This window comes from Ixodes scapularis, unplaced genomic scaffold (genome assembly GCF_016920785.2).
Source record: "Ixodes scapularis isolate PalLabHiFi unplaced genomic scaffold, ASM1692078v2 ptg001212l_1___fragment_1__unscaffolded, whole genome shotgun sequence".
Lineage (NCBI taxonomy): Eukaryota > Metazoa > Arthropoda > Arachnida > Ixodida > Ixodidae > Ixodes > Ixodes scapularis.
The window spans coordinates 1,910,056-1,930,404 of NW_024610117.1; the positions used below are offsets into that span (position 1 = coordinate 1,910,056).

At 44.7% G+C, this 20,349-nt stretch overlaps 1 protein-coding gene across 1 annotated transcript; it reads left to right on the top strand.

Moving 5' to 3' along the window:
• Nucleotides 1–2,411: 2,411 nt before the first annotated feature.
• LOC121834466 lies at nucleotides 2,412–18,893 on the top strand. Its single transcript, XM_042288164.1, has 6 exons — nucleotides 2,412–2,441; nucleotides 2,541–2,625; nucleotides 6,159–6,247; nucleotides 8,076–8,177; nucleotides 11,247–11,270; nucleotides 18,795–18,893. Exons 1-6 carry the CDS (start codon nucleotides 2,412–2,414, stop codon nucleotides 18,891–18,893), a joined length of 429 nt encoding a protein of 142 aa, XP_042144098.1.
• The last annotated feature ends 1,456 nt before the right edge of the window (nucleotides 18,894–20,349 follow it).

Here is a 20,349-nt window from a genome sequence, read left to right on the forward strand (position 1 = left end):
GAAACAAGGATACGTAAGTCGAAATTTCAGTAAACAGGTGGTTTTTGACCCGTATTGTTCTGTGGTTTTATGTAAACAGTTCTATTGCAACACAATTCTACCAACACTTGTTTTGTTTGTCTATCGTTTTTTTTTGCTCCGAAATATTATATGCAATGTACCCTTAGCAATATCTATTGTTACGTGACTGCTTGCTATGATATAAAAGATGTAAGAATTGCTCTTCAGACTACAGACCACCACCTCATCGTTCTTAAGGTAAATATAATCACGTAAGTTTTTTTTCTGTAATTGATGTTTTCTGTGACCAGTATCTTCCACAGTAGAGCTGTTTTGTAACAGGAGATCAGTGCGTTGGCTTATAATAGTACATTACTGTTTTACCTGTGTGAAAGGCTACAAATTTGAACGGAGAAGAGCATACATTTGTATGACGGAAAGAAGTATGTTTCTCCGTCAGCCGTATGCTTGTTTTAATTATGGCAATATCCTGCTTGATACATACGAAACCGATCTACGTTTACGTACAACTGAACACCAAAAGTAGAGTTTAAGGAAAGCGTAAAAAGGCAGCATAAAACAGTTGGAAGTACTTAAGATGGTGCCAAGGTGTACTGAAAAAGAAAGAAATAATAAAAGCCATCTAAAATAACATCTGGTTTTCGTAAAAATCCAGATTAAAAAAATCGTACTATCTTATAGTTCGGCCTATATTCTCCCGCTTTTTCAGCGTTTTTCAAACATAGTAATGAATAAATTGGACCATTGAACTCCATGCTACACGGAAAGTAAATTTTGTTTGCTATGAAACGCACACATTATGTGTCTTTGAACATCTAAAAGCCAATAGGGCTATAAAGACACGTGAGCCTCAACACTCATCTTTCTTGTCAGATATGTTAAGAAAAATGGTCCAGTATTGGTTTAATATGTTGAACGTGCATGGTGACTGGCATAGCTTCTGATATAGGTGTAAATTTTACAATGCATATGAATATATGTTTTGTTTTTTTAAATTTGGAGGTTTGTAATAACATTGCTATGAAAGCCAATTTGATGCGATCAGTGCAGTTTCGTTACACGGCTAGGTTGGCAAATTATAGGAGGTAATCATCACAATAGGCACCTAATTAGCTAGATTTTGTTATTTAACTTTTTCTAGTAAAAATCAAGATTTCCTTCGAAGCAGTCACCTGCTGACCGTCATTGAAAACTGATAAACTGGTAAACGCACGAAATATATGGTGCGCTAAAGTGAACACTTGTGCAGCTGGCGCATAGCTGACGGTAAGAATAGGCTGGTGAAAGACCGAAAAACTGGGCGGACAGGTTTTCCCACCAGCAGCCTGTGGCTCTGCAGGAGCGATAACAAAATAGCACCGTGGGTATCATGCGCTTCTAGGTTTTCTAATGTTTAGGAATTTCATAAATCTTGATGACGCTCAGAAAGTTTGCCATGAAAACTATATGGTAATATTGAATAATTAAAGGTAAAGTAACCAATCTATGTAATTAATTGACTTATCGCGAAGATCATTACCCTATATTATGTCCCCCTGGCCGTTTAACGTACATGTACGAAGCCCAGTAGTGTAAGCTCTATGGTTTAAAAATCAAAAATCTTTGAAGCCTAAAAACGAATTGATTATAAACGCCTCGCTTCAAATTTATAAACTTACTTTTGTTTGACTTCCTCAAATGTTCATTAAGGATTACGATGTAGCGACAAAACTCCAAAATGAAATGAAATTACTAGCACACTAGTTTATTTCTAGGAACATTAAAACTCCTCCAGGCTTTTTACGTATACGTTTAGCACATTACATAGATAAAAAGCCCCGTTGTAATCTCGGCATTTTGCCCATCTATACACTAGAAATAAGAAATAATTGCTCAACAATTAACTGTTCACTTGTGGAAGCAAGCGGCGCAGGCCGCCCTTGTGTTAATGGTACAGCGAGCTAATTATTAACAAAACCCATAAATAAAATAAAGTTGTAATATTTAAAGCTTCGCCCTCGTTGGTTGTTAGTGAAGAAACGACCGGCAACAATACAGGACGAATCCTGCCTAAATTTACCTCGGCGCTTACTTTTTTTCTTTCCGCCTACCGTTACTACGTGTGTGAGAAGGACTTAGAAAGGCGAGGAGAAAGCGTGAGATGGCAAATAGAAGGCAGAATGCTGTCGCCGGTTCGCGTAAAAGAAAGAGCTTAAAAATATCTGAAAATTGGGTGACATATTATTCATAGAACTTTGTCTTCCCATTGTTGATATATGTAATATAATTTTTTAAGTGAAAGTAAAAAATTTGTATTTGCAACTAAAAATGCCATCTATACAGCGGTTAAATGTATTTAATTAATCTTAATTTGTCGTTCGATTGAATAACAAATTACATTTTGAATAAAAATGATTAAGAAATCTCAGTTACTCGCCCATGTTTGTGAACCCATAAAAAAAAAACAATAAAAATATATGTATACCACACTCTTAGGCTCAAACTGCCATGTTTTGTTTTCTTTGTATTTCTTCTCTTAGGTGGAAAATAACCTGGAAAGCAGGATAAAAATGATGTTTCTGGCAATTTTTGCTGCGGTTCTCACTCTGCACGTTTTCGTTGACGGTAAATATGATATCACGTATTAAACGCTGTCTGCTCAATATTTGTCAATAAAAATTGATATGAAAGGTACATATAAGTACGATCTTTAATGGATTTAAAATATATATAATGTCAGCATATGGTTATCAAATCTGGTCACAACAGATACTATACAGATTGGCATGCAAGGCTACTTGCTCGCTTTCTCCGTACGAGTACCATTATGCAGACTGAGTATAAATTGTTTTGACTTTGAACAACTGTTTGTGTGCAGTGTTTCGCTCATGCTGCCATAGTAACCTTGCTAAAAAAAGTTTGGAACTCGTACAAGTGGAAAACTGGTAGACCTATTCAGGTCATAAGATATTATAGGATTGTGGTACTCGTTTAATGCTGATACCCTTTTGATACGTGTACCCGTCTGATACCGGCAGCCTTTTGATGCAAATGCCCGGTCGATAGGGCACCCTTTTGAAAACAGCTTCTGGCTACTAAGAAAATTTCTTTCTTAGTCCCATATATGAGGCGTCTAAAAGAGCTTAACTCCCTTTAGAAATAGCCGTTTGAAATTTCAACAGATTCACACCCGAGGCCGTTCAACCATACGTTTCGAACCTTCGCTTAGCAGCCTATCCGGGCTACTCACCGGTGGAATCAAAACACTCACAGGTTTATCAAATTTCCCACCGGTTTGATCAAACTGGTTAAAGGTTTTATCAAATAACGAGCCTATGACGCTTTCTTCGACATACATTTTGCAGAGTAGCTCACTTAAGAGAATGCATTGAACGTGTTCATCATTTTTAACTGAATAACCCTGCATAAGCAAAAATTAACATCGATTAAATCAACAACACCTTAAACTATATATGCGCTGCATTGCACCACTTTAATTCTAGGAACCCGTTTGCCGAAGAGAGGAGTGGCGTTGCTTCGGTTAAAGTTGTGGAGGTCTAAATGGGGTAGAGTAGGCCAGGCGGGGGGCCGACCGCAGAACCGCCACCCCAAATCGGATCACGTTAACCGCTATGGCGGGTTTAATGCTTGCTGGAGGCACAATACGCAACTCTCGAAAGCACGCATATGGGAACAAACAAGTGCAGGGACACCTAAGGGGCTTATTACCCCAATAACATGCTATGAATGAAACACTGTACTTGGTTTAACTCCACGAAGGTCCGCATCGAACGATTCAAGCTATCAATGTCAGTCCAAGTCGTGCGAGCTTCACGCATGAACCTCGGGAAGTGCACCGCGACGCTTAGTCATGTGATACGCTTACAGTGCTGGATTGGCTTACAAATTGGTGAGCAGTTCTGAACCGGTTCAGGAGGCCGCCGTGCGATGTGACCTTGTTCACATGCCGCTTCGGTGATGCAGGATAGCGGGTTGATTACATCTGTGAGCAGTTCGACTAAACCGATAAGCAGTTTAACCAATTCGGTGAGCATTTCAAACAAACCTCTGAGCAGTTTCGTTATACTGCTAAGCGAAGATTTGGTCCGGTTACCGATATGCTTGAACGGGTACCCGTTTGAACCTGTCCGAATTTTAAACCTTTTTTTATAGATTATGAAGCCAAACCAGTTGTGCTGGCATTCCCTGCCCCCTACGGACCGCGGGAGGTATACATGAACGGAGTGACGAATGAATCAAACCACAGATTTCTGGTTGTAGACTGTTCTGTTATTTTGAAGTCTATGTAATAATAAGACTGGAGCTGTTCAAGGAAGCACAAGCGAGCAGATGCACAGAATAAGTACTAGTGAGGAACTGAAACTGAAATATTTAACAAGTTCTGCTACGCTATATTTTATGATATGTAGATGCAATCACTTTCACTTGGGTTTTTTCGGGTTCTCGTTGTCCAATAGTGGGTGCCAGTGCAGGGTTTTCTAAAAGCCGCTTAGTTTTGCTTGAAGCGCAATGCTGAGAACAGGCCTAAAAAAGTTCGTAAAACCTCAGATATGTACCTCGTTTCTCAACACCTCCAACTGAGGAACTGGAGTTTGTGAAGCATAAAAAGTATTCCCGTCAATACAAGAGAATATGTGTAGAATAATTCGTTTGGACTGTCTACTTTGGTCTCCGTAGGTACGGGACTGTGATCTGTTTTAAAGACTGACAAATCTAGCGCACTTCGTTTGTAAAAGGATGTCAAATTTGAGTTCTTCCTAAATCAAAACTGAGAAAAAAAAAGAAAGAAAGGGCCGATGGTATATTTGTGTAACTTCAGCCGAGAAATCAATCCATACGATTATTTACAATCTGCTTTATTTTCCGCGTTCCACCCCCAAAATTCATCTCTAACCTTTAGCAAGAATTGTAACTTTCACACCCGATTTAGGTAACTAGTCGGGAACTTCCCTTTCTATATGCATAAATTGATGCAGCGAATACCTTGAGTATTTCTACATGAAAGTTATACCATCAACCAGTACCTTTTGAATTAATTACAGCCTTGGGAGACCGATGCGGCGATATTTGTTAAAGTGGGGTCTACTGAACGTACAAAAATAAAATATATATTTTATGATTTAAAATTTATACCTAAATATAATATAAAATTCTATAGTTATTGGTACCTCTTCTTCAATTACAAGACCCATTGAGTACGAGAGCTTGTTTCAAGGTCTGAGAAATGTTAACTTTCTATATAAGGTTTAGGTTGAGTGAAATGTAAGATTTTTCAGCCCACTACGGCTGCCTTCCTGCTGTTGTTTTGGAGCTTTCCTTCTTAGTCGCTTTGTTTTCATTACATCTGAGAAAGATCTAAAAAAGTAACACCATTCTTTCAGAGCTGTAATTCATAAAAGCTTAACGCAACTGTATATATTTGATTTCTTAAAACCTGTTAAGATGTTTGCAGGATGTCAGTTTGTGAGTTTTAATTATTCTACTAGAATAATAACGACTTTCCGTGTTCCAGTACCCTTGAATGAGTGTGAACTATCCACTTATATATGTTATTTACTGAACATTGTAGTTACTGTTGTTACTTGCTATGGCAGTATCGATCGATCAGTTGTTAATATTATAATTGTCAACATTCATTTTATAAAAATCCAACACCCTAGGTGTTTACCCAAAAAGATACGTTGTTCTGATTATAATTATTTAGGTGCGGTCTAAGTCCACGGTGTGCTAATGTTTTTATATACCGCGTTTTCCTGCGAAGACTTCTAAAAGTTCCTAAAAGTAGGATGGTTTCGAAGAAAAAAAAGCTATTTTAGGGAACAAACTGGCAGGCGTCAGGGATTGCAAAACTATACTACACAGTAAAATACTTAATTAATGTTAATTAATTAACTTTCTAGTTGGTGAATATAAACAAATGGTTTGATTTAGGAACACACGGGAAGTGCTGGCCATTCCCATGTGTGCAGCTCCACTAATGGAGCAGACCGGCGAGAAGGAAACGCGGATTACATTCTTATCATTCCTGTTTTCGCGACATCTTTACGCACAAAATATATTGAAATATTTTAATTTAGACAGAATTGTACTACTTGCATAAAATGTAACGAATTAATTTTCCACTACGTTTTTGGCAGGAGAGCTTTTGAAACCAGGGCAAGAATATAATTGCTACTGGGCAATTGCTAACGCAAGTGATAGAGTGTGTCGCAACCATGATCAAGATGTAAGTAAAATTTCAACAGTTCCTTTTTTATGAGCACTTATATTCGGCCTTGAAAGAGGTTGGCACAATAAATCAACGGCCGGGGTGGTGATTAGGATTGCTGCAGTATTCTGAATACAAGTGAAAGAGAGTTGCCAGGAGTTTCAAGTTTTTCTGTCATGGGAGCGCTACGGTGGAGTGTTAATGAAAAACAAATATAGAGTTAAAGGTTTCCACCCCCCCCCCTCTCGCTTGGCACAACATTTCACTGACTGGCATCAAAATAAAAGCTACCAAGGTCTGTAATACACTAATTTCGCTCTTTCTCGCGTGACACGTGAGTTTAAACGTGGCGGCGTTAGTGTGCAAATAGCCCTGAAACACTTCCGGTTCCCAATTAGACGGCGGGTTTCGCTGTATCTCCGAGATTAAATCTACGCGCTATTCCTGAAAAAAAGGCCCCCCCCTCCCCCCTTATGCCTTTTACACATAATTCACTCCTATACATAATGCATAAAAATAACTCGGACCTGAAGTGCGCCAGGGCTACCGAATAGATGGCGCCACTGAGTTTGCTGTCAAACAAGAAAGGGTGACTAGAAAGGAATATATTGCTCAATAAGCATGCAAAATGAGGAACCGTGTACCGTCATGTAGGGTTGGCAAGAGCCTGACGAAAACTAGCGGCGCTTCAAAAGCGCTGAATATGACTCAAAATCGCGCACAAAGAGACAAGGACAAAAGAGGAAGGAACTCAGAACATAGAGAGGCGCGTTCTGTGTTCCTTCCTCGTTTGTCCTTGTTGCTTTGTGCGCGATTTTTCATAATGTTCAACGTTTACCAACTCGCCCAGCTTACCACTTTACTCAAAAGCGCGCTTTCGTAACGGCTCCACTTGCAACAAAAGTGGTCCCCGAGCGGCTATTTCCTTTCAGATATGTTTGATAAAACTCTGAGTAGAAAGCTTTGTTATGGGGCTTTTAGCACTGCATGGTCGATTGCCATCCTCTCTCCGTTCCGGCAGTCACTAGCTTCTACCAAACTCTATTAGCTTGGACTGTTTTTTAGAATGTCAGGAAGAAAAGTGTTACGCGTTGAGGGACGTCAGCTTCGTGTGTAAGTGACACCGACTGCTAAAAATGCACGCACAAGTTGAAAAAGAAAAAGAAATTACGGCAAGAGTGCAAAATATGGCTACACGATGCAAACACTGAATTTGAATCACTAGTTTACAAACTTAAAAAATAAAATAAAACATATATTTTAGATCCATATAAAATATAACCTCCCTGTATCGGAGCAATATAATGAGACTACCGTAACCCGTAACAATTGATTGACTCAACCGAACATCAAAAGTGTCATAAATAGTAACACTGCACAAAACGGGGGTATAAAGATCGGGTGTTCACTTTTATAAATAACCATCTGGAATTGGAGAATACCTACGTTTTAACATAGCAAAGCTTAAATCAATTTAGCCGTACGTCCATCGCTAGCTATTTTATAGTTTGGCTGTATTCTCACAAAATTATAATCGTCAGCGGCGAGTGTATGCTGTATTGCGTGCCTGACATTTTCAATACATCGCTATCTATCCTTGATATGTACCTTGCACTGCTACAAAAAGAAAACAAAAAGAAAAACAGAATATTTTTTTATTTTTTATTTTTTATTATCACCAACTAAATTTGAAAGCAAGGATTTTCTAAAATAAAATATATTGCAATCTCAAAGGTGCAGTGAGTTACGAACTGGTCGCGAGTATCCGAATGAATGCCTTCATGTGTTGTATCATCCAAAATAAATTGGCCAAGGCTCTATAATGCATTTTATCTTGTCCTTTCAGGGATTTTTCTTTTTCAACCTTCACACATGTTCAGCTCGATGTAGATCTGGCCAGATTGAAAGGCGACTACCTCCCAGAATTATTTGCGACCCATATCATCTGGTAAGGCGCCTTAAGTCAAAAAACAATTTTACGGTACCGTAAACAAGGAAGGTAGATAAGGACGTTTTGGATGGGAGGCTCCCTATTAATAGCAAAGTGAGGGGGTGAAGCCTAAGTGCAGTCATTTTTTTATATTCGTATGCAAAGCAGAAGCCAAGTTTCCTTTGGTATTCACGTTGTGCGGCGTTACGCGTCCTTGGATTTCTCTCTGAATGGCACACAAGCAACTGCACCTAGCGTGCAAACCGGAATCTATCATGTCTTCTGCTCACAGGAAGGTGCGTCTCATTCATTTGTAAAGCTCGCCGCCATCTTCCTGTCCGCATGACGGTTTCACCTGAAGAGCGCCGTCGCCACTCCAGCAGATCCTCGTACAGGGAGTTTCACCTAACCTGTGCCAAGAATTAAACAGAAAGGTTGAAGTCTACGCGTACCGAACTAACGCAATATTGCTAACAGTCCTATAGAAAAACTCAATGGATTGTCGCGTTGGTCAAAACGTTTTAATTAACACAAAATTATAAGCGTTTTACATATTACTTTGTGGCTAAACCCACCAATACAAAAGTTGTATTCCTGTTGAGAAATATCATATCGTGTCGTTTCAGTCAAGGCAGCCTTCGTGTACTTAGTTGCTTTAAACTATTAAGGAAGCGCGAGATAATAAAAAAATTAACTCCTCGATACAAATGGCTTAGGTATCACAGTTCACCTGTGCGTAGTCACGTGGGACGTTTTGTGAACCTCGCGCTTTATATTGTCACTAATGACATTTGATGAGGCGACGAGTAACCGAAGGAAACTAAACGTTTAATAAGGCGAATTTGTTCCCAAAATGAAATAGAGGAAGCCGAGCATCGCAGGCGTGGATGTCGGGAATAGAGCAGGATCGAGCGCTGGGGCGCAATTGACTCCGAACGGCGCGGCGCGGCGCGGCTTGCTTGAGACTTCCCTGGGAGCCCAAAACATTCTACCTTGTTCGATCTGGAAGCAGATACCTGAGCATAAACCAGCTACACGGCTCTCCAACGTTCGAGAACAGGGGTGGCCAAGCTGCGACTTGCGAGCCGCATGCGGTTCTTTCCGTGTTAAAGTGTGGGTGGTGGCTCTCTAGGAAACCTACCTCACCCCCTCCCCCCCTTTTCCCGCCTCCCTCCCGGTCATACGAGCACTTCCCAAAGAAGAGAGAAGAAAAAATTAACGCGTTTTAAATTGAGAGACAAATTGCGGCTTGGTATAGTCTTGCGCTACTGCTTCCTCACGTACAGTTGGACTGCTTTTGTCACGGATAGATGTAAAGTAGTTGGTTTCGTTTATTGCACACACAAAGAAGTTTGGAACATCCCACATAAACCCGCGAAGTCCAAGCTAGCGGCGGTAGGGACAGTGCCGGTAGATGTGGTCTGCCTCTCCGCCATGGCAGCAAAGGGGGCGCCGGTCTGCCGTCCTCCAAACGTCGGTCTTCCTCGTGCCACGTTGCTCTGGGCGGCATACTGCGGCGCAGGTGTCCCACGTCGGGGAGCTGGCTGGTATTGTCGTGCGACTGAAGGTGCTCTCTTGGAGGCGGCGGCGTAAGACAGGGCCGGCTGTTCGGGAGCCACTGCGACGGGGACCTCTGGCAAGAGAGTCCGGTGTACCTTCTCGCGAGCAGCCTCCACGATCGAAACAGCGGCTGGTCGTTTTGGAGAGGGAAGCAACCGTTTAAGTTCTTGAATAATATCTCCAATGTTCTTCCGAAGGTTCTCAATGGCAACGCCGCCGAGGTCAAAGCGGGAAGATCGAAAGGATGAGGCGGTATCTACACCGGCGAGTCTGTAATAATATCCCACCCTGGCCGACAGCGCTTGCTCAATCATTGTTACCTAAGCAACAAATTCATCCATGGGCGTCAGGGGATTGCAAACGAGGTCGTCAAAAGTCTCGCTCTTCACGCCTTTCATGAGGACGTGCAGCTTCTTGTCTTTGGTTGCCACAGGGTCCGCACAAGCGCATAGGCGCTGCACATCTTCAATGAAGCTCGTCACACTCTCGTTGTGACCATGGCATCTTGTTTGAAGGCTGTCCTCGGCTCGTAGTCGTCCATGTTAGTTTGTGAAGGTCCGCTTCTGCTCCTCTACGCAGGTCCCCCACGTCGTGAGGGAAGCCTCGTGTTCTCAAACCAATGCATTGCCTTTCCCTCCAATGAAAAGTAAATGTTGTGAAGGCGCTGTTCTGCCGTCCATACGTTGTAGCGTGGCACACGCTCGTAGTGCTGAGGTAGTAAATCCCCCACATTCTATTGGGCTTCACCCATGAATGGCGTCGGATTGCGTGGGATGACAGGCATAAAGACCGTGAATAGAGCGGTGGAGGTCTGCGGCGACAGGTTGCTCATGGCTTTGATCTTGCTCTTGGGTGGCAGGAGATCAAACTTCGGGGCCTTGCCTTAAGTGCGGCATCTTTTTCGGCTGTCGGCTTCCTTCTCGAAAAGACGTCTTTCGCTGGGAAGAGGGCTAGCACTGCGGGCCCTCGGAGGGGCAGGCTGCAAGGGTTGTACCCCTCACCATCACCAAAATGTGTTGAAGGACAATCGATGACGCGACGAATGACTAAAGGAAACTAATGTATAATGGAGCGAACTTGCGACCTACACGAAATAAAAGAAGTCTACCGTCGCAGGCGACGGTGGACGTCGTCGGCGAAACAGCAAATTTGAGCGCGCTGGGGCGAGACTGACCCCGTACAACGCGGCGCGGCATCTTTTAAGCCTTCTCTGGGAGCCTAGAACATTCCATCTTGTTTGTTCTTGAAGTATACATTTTGAGCACGAATAAGCTACAAGGCTCTCCGACGTTCTAAAATGTTCTACTTACACACACACACACACACACGCACAAATGAAACGACAAGCGGTGGCGGCATTTAAACCCATGCCCTCTGCGTGGGAGACAAGCGCGCTGCCTACTTATATAGCTGCGCACGTGGCAATATAAAGTTTGACAAATTCGGTACAAAAGGGCGAGATTGATAAAAACTACATAAGGGCATGTTTTTCAACACGCTCTGTAACTTTCCTATTGGGGTGTTAAGTACCGAGTGAGGCAGGGCACCTTGGTGGATTTAGCCCTATTCGCCCTGCTTTACTGACTCATATATACAACGTGGTCCTGTTCGAGAAGCCTCGGGGTAGAAATGGCTGTGGCTAGCGTTGGCACGCGCAGGTGCATTGACCTATGTTCGCGCGCCTCGCTCTCTCACGATACACTTCAGTACGCAACACCTTCCCGCTAAACGTAATCCTGCAAGTACCGAGGACGACGCTGTTCGCGCTGTAGGCGTCCTAACGAAGAAACACCTGGAGTTGAATTTGGAGACTGCAGATGCGGTGTTGATAGGTTATTCTGGACGGACTCTTCCGTACTCGACGTGACGTCCGGCCCGACGTCATGTCCAGTAGTTCCGAAGTCTGGCACGTCGCAGCTGCCCCTCAGAGTAGGGTTTCGCATATTGCATTTGGTACTTCGGATGTGATCGATGTACCGCCGCCACACACGTCCGTCTTAAAGCTGTACCTAGTAAGAGACAGGTTCCAACCTGCATAAAATCTCCCCTGGCAACCAGCGGTTCCCGCTTGCGCTGAAATACATTGCAAACACGGGGCTTCCCTGCGCGAACTGTCGAACAGCCTTCCGACCGTCGATCTCGAAAGGTGCCTCCTGGCGCTGGGTCACGATTGACTGTTGATCAGGATGTAGCTGATCTAAGGCTGATCAGAGTTGTCGACCCAACAGAAGCTCTGCAGGGCTCTTTCCTGTTGAGGTGCTTGGGAGAATTTGTTGCTCGAACAAGAACCTGGCCAGACGAACGCACCAGTCCTCCCGAATTATTTTCTTTATGACTTCTTCGTCTCCTGCACCATGTTATCGGCTTGGTCATTCAAAGATGGGAGGTACGGTGCCACCAGGACTTGACGGATGCCGTTTCGACAGAGGGAATCCTAAAAATCGCCTGAAGTGAAGGCAGTACTGTCCGAAACCACCACGTCCGGCAGTCCGTGCGTAACGAATAAGATACGGAGTACAGTGATCCCAGCCGAGGAGGACGTAGATTTGACTCGCAGGACTTCCAGCCATTTGGAGTGGGAATCCACTACGGCGAAAAAATACTCGCCCTGGAAGGGACCCGCAAAGTCGACGTGCAGTCTCGACCACGGTCTTGTCGTAAACTCCCACGGGTGGACGGGGGCGCGGGCTGGGGCGTTTCGGGATTCCTGACACGGAACACAGCACCGCACTGGGCGTTCTATATCTTGGTCAAGGCCCGGCCACCAGAGATAACCCCTTGAAAAACCCTTCATCCTCATAACCCCCATATGACCGCTGTGCAATAGGTCCAACATGGTTTCTCGAAGAGGTGGGAGTGTGATGACACGGCTGCCCCAGAGAATGCAACCATTATAGGCAGACAGTTTGTCGCGGGGAGAGTAGTAAGGCCTGAAAACCTCTGGAGGATTCTCTGATGGCCAGCCGTGCAGGATCCAACGCAGTACCCGGGAAAGAAAACGATCTTTCTTCGTCAGAAAAGCCACTTGTTTTGCGTCGATGGGTACCTCTGGCGTTGATTCGATGCGTAGCACATCACGAAGAGGAGGCACCTCAAAATCTTGAATCTTCTGAAGAAGACGGCTGAAAGGGTCAGCGTTGCCCATCTGTTTTCCAGGTCTGTTAATGAGCTCATAATCGTACTGGGCTAACATCAGGTTCTAGCGCAACAGACGCGGTGACAGAACCTGAGAAATTGGCTTGCTGTGGCATAGTAACCCCAGAAGAGGCTTGTAGTCAGTAAAAATCTTGAAATGTCGTTCATACAAGAACTGACGAAACTTATTCGCACCAACTACGACAGCCAACGCCTCACGATGCGTCTGCGAGCAGCCTATTTCGGCTTTTGTCATCGATCTTGATTCATAGGTCACGGGGAATCCTTCACCGGGTGGTGACACATGGCTCATGACAACACCTAGGCCATACGAAGAAGCGTCGCAGGCCAATATTAAGGGACACTCGACGTCGTAATGTCCCGACACGGTCGAAGGCTGTAGAAGATCTTTGGCGCGTTGGAAAGCTACCACTTCCTCTTCTCCCAACTTCCACGATGCACCTTGGTCCAGCAACCAATGTAGGGGTCCCAAGACGTGAGCAGCCCCCCTTAAGAAGCGGCCGTAGAAGTTGATAAGTCCTAGGAAGGATTGAAAGTGTTATTTATCTCGCGGTTCTGGACGGTCTGAATAGCCTGAACCTTTTTTTAGTTGGGTGGATGCCTTCCTTGTCAATTGTGTATCCCAGGAGAGACACTTGAGGCACTCTGAAACTGCACTTGTCCTTGTTCAGGCGGAGCCCGTCGTCACTGATTCTTTTCAGCACGGCACGGAGGCGATACTCATGATCTTCATCGTTCTGACTGCCGATCACAATATCGTCGAGAAACACTAAGACACCTTCGAGTCCAGTGAGAAGCTCTTCCATATAGCGTTGGAAGATTGCTACAGCCGTAGCGACGCCGAACTGCAGACGGGAGACTCTGAAGAGACCCCGATGATTGTTGACTGTTTGGAGGTCCTCTGTAGCTTGATTCACTACCTTCTAGTGGTAGGCCTGTTCTTGCTCCAAAGGCCATGGGGAATTCTTCACCGGACGGTGACACATGGTTCATGACAAAAGCTAGGCCATACGAAGAGACGTCGCAAGCCAATATTAAGGGACTCTCGACGTCGCAATGTGCCAACAAGGTCGAAGACTGTAGAAGATCTTTGGCGCGTCAGAAAGCTACTACTTCCTCTTCTCCCCACTTCCACGGTGCACCTTGGTCCAGCAACCGATGTAGGGTGCTGTGTACTGAAGTGTATCGTGAGAGAGCGCGGCGCGCGAGCAAGTGTCAACGCACCTGCGCGTGCCAACGCGAGCCACGGCCACATTAACGCTGAATGAGACCCCGGACATGGCAAGAGCGGCCGAGGCGGCCAGGTCGCATGCCACTGAAATTCGCGCCTCTGCGTCGACATCGGGGGCTGCAGTGGATCCAGAAACGTATCGGGTGGAAGGTGACACAGCGTCAAGGTCGCCTCATCGAACCACCTCACCGCAGAGGCCAGTCCCTCCGCCTTTCGTAACCGGTAACACAACAAGCAACACGGAAGAGCACCGTTCAAGGGCACTTTCTCAGAATGTATGCTGGAGTTGCAATGGTGCGCATGACCCCAAAGCATGCGGCTTTGCTGGGGCTGTCTGTCACTTTTGCAATAACAAGGGGCATATTGTTGCAGCATGCCGCCAAAAGGCGAGAGACGGACGTCAACGGTCAGCTGTTCGCAATAACAAGTTGGACAAGATGGGACCATTACCCAAGGATTATAAGGTCTTCACCATCGAGCGCCTGTGATCTGCGATGTTTTGGTCAATGGCCGTAGCCCGCGGATGAAAATCGACTACGGATCGGCCTTCACTGTCATCAACTCGCGTGCTATGCGCCAGTTCCACATCTTCAAGAGCTGCCTCAGACCCTGCGCCTTCCGACTACTTTCCTATACGCAGCAGTGCCTCGAAGTTCTCGGAAGTGGAACAGCCGACGTGTTTTTTAAGGAGAAGAAAGAACCAGTGGTTGTCAAAGGGTTTGGTGTGAGCCTGCTAGGGCTCGACCGGTTGCGGTCCTTGGACATCTCCTTTGAGGGGGTCCTTCATGTCGACACATCGCCGCCGCAGGTGGAACCGGCTGCGGTTTACAACGTGATTGACGAGTTTCCCGAGTTTTTTAGCCAGGACTATGAAGAAACAGGGAACCCCCTGTTCGTGTGGATGTCAACCCTGCTGCGACTCCCAAATGTTTTAAGGCTCCCAAGATTCCACTTTCGCCGCTGCCCAAAGAGGACGACGCTATCGACAAACTGGTCGAACAAGAAAGTTTTGAACCAGTACGGCAATCCTCATGGGCGACCCCAGTCGTTCCTGTTCTAAAAACGAGAACATTCGCTTGTGTGGTGATTACAAGTGCACAGTGAACCAAATCATTCCACGGGAAACATACCCTTTACCAACTGCCGATCAACTGTTCGCCAGACTGGCTGGGTGTGAGAAGTTTTCACGGCTGGCCCTAGTACAGGCCTACCACCAGAAGGCAGTGGATCAAGCTACAGCGGACCTTCAGTGCACAACAGGGGTTTATCCAAAAAGATTTCATCCCAAAGTTAGCTAATCCAGTTGTATTACTTAGACAGTTCGGCACATCGGATAAATTGGCCGCCTCGCTGGCATTTCCGAAATACCATCTAAGTGCAACGCATTCATAGGGCCTTTTTGCGCTCAAGCACATGTTGCGGGCACAGCAATAATGCCTCTGAAGGGCACATTGCGAGTTTTTTGTGGTTATATAAAGACGCCACAGAATCACGGAACACTGTATTGTCACGTGACATCACGTTGTCGCGCCAAGTCACGATGTTACAATATGGTCTCACGTTACGCCAGTGTCAAGTGACGCCACCTGGCGTGACGCCACATTGCCACGTTATGGTATGAGATAAACTCACGTAACTCAATGTTGTCAGTGTCACGTGACCTTATATCTTACGTCACAGTGTCATTTCGTGATGTCACCTGACGTGACGTTACCGCGTGACGCGCTTCAAGGGAAAGTGTGACACCTCAGTGCCACGTGTCGTCACCGTGTCCCGTAACGTCATGATGTCTCCCAAGGTCAGAATACCACTTCACGTTAGGTCACAATGCTGTGCCAAACTACAGGTTAGATGGAAGGGATCGATGACTGCTTGAAGGGACGACATAAATCCGTTTTTTGACGTATCGAGCTAAAGGTTTGCACAGTGGTGGCCGAAGGACGTCCATTAAAGTTATAGAAGATTAAATGAACAAACTTTCCAGAGTAATAAGTCAGAAATGAAAAACTAAAGATCCCTATTTACGGTGACCGTGTGCTCACCAAAGGCGTATGAGTGGTGCAACAGCCGATAGACTTCGGCATTACTTTCCCCGTCGACAGGTATGGCAGTCGGCTGTGGGAAGCACCGACTGCGGCATTTTCAGCGTTAACTTTGGTGATAACACCCCTGTTTTCTGTGGCTTGTTTGGAGCTTTCACTCTTCGTTGAGGCGCCTCACCCAGCGTAGTCTTGTAGGGGAGTCCGGAGGTCGCAGCCAAAGCTCAGTTTGAGAACGTCGGTGGACGTCCCTCATCTTCTGACATCCCCCGTACCACAAAGCAGCCTTCACTCGTTCTTTGGAAGCTAAGCGCATCATAAATATGGCTTGCATTTCTAAGCTGCACGGTTAAAAGTTGGAGCCAAGAAAAGAGACGCGATAAAAACAAGAGACTGCAGCCGAAAATAATTGTCGAGAAAATTTAAGTATAAAAACAAATCCTTTTTGTTGTTTTTGTTTTATCTTCACTTTGTATATTTTATTGACTAAAATAAAATAATAATTCACCAAAAATTGCGAACAAAAACAGTGAATCGCCTCTAGCTCCTAAACATCGCCTGCTATATCGTCGAGGTCTAGGGAAGCGCCCGTCGTTGTCGCCTGTAGAGAGCCTTAGCTTGACGAGTCGGTCCATCGCAAACCCAGGGGGTGCGTTTGCAATTTAATGGCTGACGCCTTCTGCGGAGTTTGGCCGCAAGTCCGCATGCGCTGCGTTTTCGCGTGGCTTGATGGAAAGCAGGCGGAAAGGCGGAGACGTTAGCAGACTATCAACTCTCCCGGCTCCTCCTCGCAACTCGTCTTGCAAATGCGACCCGTAAACCACGTGAACCCGATCAAGCAGTTAGACACTCTCCGTAACACTGGATCTCTAGCCGCCTGCGATCTTACGCGTCGCCACCTGTCGGTTGTTGCGCCAATCAAATGTCTTTCGGTACAGACGGACGCTGTAGGTAGGGATCTGAAGTTTTTTATTCTTAACTTTTTACTCAGGTAAGTTTGTCCAATAAAATGCTTATGCCGTTAACGCACGTTCTGTGGCCACCTCTGTACAAATTCTAAGCTCAATACTTTCACGAGCGGAATTATCTAGTCTTTACATCGATTCCTTTGTTTCACTTTGTGCATTCTTAAGTCAATGTCATAGTGTCACCTGATTTTACCGTGTTAAGTTCCGACATGGCTTCACGTGACGTGATATCCCATCACGTTGCGTACTGGGCAGCGAGATTATTCAAACGACAAACAGTATCGTGCCTCTTCAGTCAGCATGACAGCCTCCTCCGCGCACGATTTTCCTGAGATCTCCTTCGCACTACCCACCAGCAGCGACTCATTGCAACCTCTAACTGCCCAACCTAAAAAAAGAAGAAAGAATCAGGTTTTGTTTTATACTGCATGTGCCACAGTGCCGCCCACCGTTCAAAAGCTCTCGCGACCGGGTACGATGCCAAAGTAGTCCTCACGGGAAGAATAAGTTTCAGACAGCTTTGAAAGCGTGTGAACAATCCAGACCCTCCACGAGAGTGTTCCATCAAATACTCCAACAAATTGCCGCCTCGGTGGCTCCCAGGCGAGATCGCCGACGTACGGATCCCCATGTGGCGGGTTCGAATCCCGGTCGAGGTGCCCGCAATCTGACGGAGGCTTATTGCGAAGAAGGCGCCGTGTAACCGAGCTTTCGGTTGCACGTCAAAAGATCCCCAGGTGGTCGAAATTAATCCTCAGTCCTCCGCTGGGGCGTGCCAGATGCTCGTCGTTGGTTTGGCACGTAAAACCCCCAAATTTGACTCCAACAAATTAGTCAACTGTCAAGAACGACCTATTTCATTCGGTTATGTTGCAGTGGCCAGTATATCGGCCAGAGAGAAAGATATCTGAACGCTCGTCTTAAGGAGCACTTTCTGGAAGTCACAAAGGTGTCATCTGATTCATATCATCACATATGTGCATGCACACAGCTGCCCTGGCTGCGGCCCCCCCCCCTTTCATCAGAACGTAAGTCCTACGCACACACACACGAGCAAGCTATAGGAGGAGAAATGTTTGAATCTTACAAGATCAAGCGGTCCTTCAACATTTTGTCTATGCCTTCAATTTCGCTTTCGACGGTAGAGCTAAAATTCTTATCGCCCTAGCTGTTATAGCACCCTCGTCCTTTCTGTCATCTCTGCTCTTTTGTCCTACTGTTTTTGTCTGCCCCTTAATTTTGTCTTATCTTTTTTTTTATTTTGCTGCGGGAGAATACTAATGAACATTAGTAGATGTCGTCGCTCATCAAAATAACTGTGTATGTCTGCGTTCGTGTCCCTTCAATGATTTCATTCATCCTTTGTTTGTGTCGCGTTATAACTAGCGAGGAAAATAGGTGCAGTATGCAAGAGTAACATTAGAAGCTGCTAGCCACACGGAAAATTACACCTAGCGAGACACATAATTTTAATGCGAAAAAGAAATATTTGATCAATTTTCCTCTAACAGATTAAATTCGCAATTTTTTAAATAATCTAAAATATTTGATATGCCTTTTGTGCAACATCTGGTGCAGGCACTCACGTGAGCTGACCAAAGTGTAACACCTTGATAATTACGCAAACGTGAACCAATAAAAATGCACAAATTTTGATAAAACTTATTTGCCTTTTTCGCAGGATTGCCTGGGCGATATTGCTCAAAACGACAAACCCCTTGTATGCACAGGCTGCACACGTCAAGTATACGATAAGCTGAGAAGATGGCAGTCGGGGTGAGATATCCGGGCATCATTTTGGCCTCTGGTAGCAGAGGTCAATCCAGACACCCCTGAGACCGAATATAAAACTGTCCAATCTAATTGATGTTACGGCAGCAATGTTTACGCCCGTTTCTTTTTTTAAATTTTACGATGAAAATAAATGGCTATATTCAAAAGTTTGCTGTGCATGATAGATGAACTACACGCGGTGCTTTCGATCACGTACAATAATGGGGACCTCCAGTGTTATCATGAAAATGACACTGCATGTCACAAACGCGAAGGCAGGCGAAAAACGAACGGGCCTGTTAATAAAATTCCTCTTAGCGCCACCTAGCATTTGCACTTCGTTCTCTTGGATGCCTAAACGTCCCAAATATCGCAAAGTGGGCGAAGGAATTCGCATTGCACGTTAATCTCAGTTTTGGATCGTTCGGCATGGTCGAGAGCATTTAAATCATTCAAATCTTAGCTTTGCCTTATTGACTTGATTTTGGAGCAGCCCAGGAAAGACAAAGTATTTAACCAATATTGGATTAACAGGGGTTAACGTGATCGAATATTGGGACTGAACCGACAATGTGTGCACAACATCGGTTAATATCCCAAGCATCACGCCATTGTCGAGCCAACATCGGCTCATCATTGACAGATATTGGCACCGTATAGACCTAACGATGCATTTCACGGAAGGGTAAAAGGATCTTATGTTTGAACATTCACAGTTACCAATGTTAGACCTGGATTCAGTCAATGTTTTAGCCAATATGGAACCCCACATTGGACCACGTTTAAATAACATTGAACCCAACCTTGTGTAACCATTACTCCGATGCCTAAAGCACCATTGAATATTAGTTGTGTTCAATTTTACAGTCAGTATCTACTTCCAAAGTTAATCATTGGCTAATCCAATATTGAATCCCCGCCTTATCCACTAGCTATTTCGATCTCAACATACATTTTTAACCACGGACAGTTCCCTTTTCGGCAGCCATTTTTAGCAGGCATATGTTAGTGAACAGAAGAAGTTTATCTGAAAATAAAACTACATTGGACAAGGAATATTCACTGTTTATTTCCAGTTTTTTTCTCCTAGCCCAATATTTGTATCTGGTACAAACATTTTGACACGCTTGAAAAAAATGTCAGGTCAAAATTACTCGCAGGAAAATATATAAGTATCGAAATTAAATTAACAAGGCACAGTATTTGTGCGGTTCATACACTTCATCAAAAAGTTTAATAAAAGAAAATAGAAGTGAGTGCCAGGATTCATCACTCCATTCTGATAACTGTGCAGGAATTTGATAAGAACCCAAACCGGGGGTTGGGCCAATACCGCAGGAACGTTACTTTGAGGGTATGAGAGAAATGAATCAGAACCAGGACACGTGTATAAAAGAGCAAGTGAACAGAAAATAACAACTTTTAGTTATGAAAGTTAGATGAATCAAAAGAAAGCGTTACGA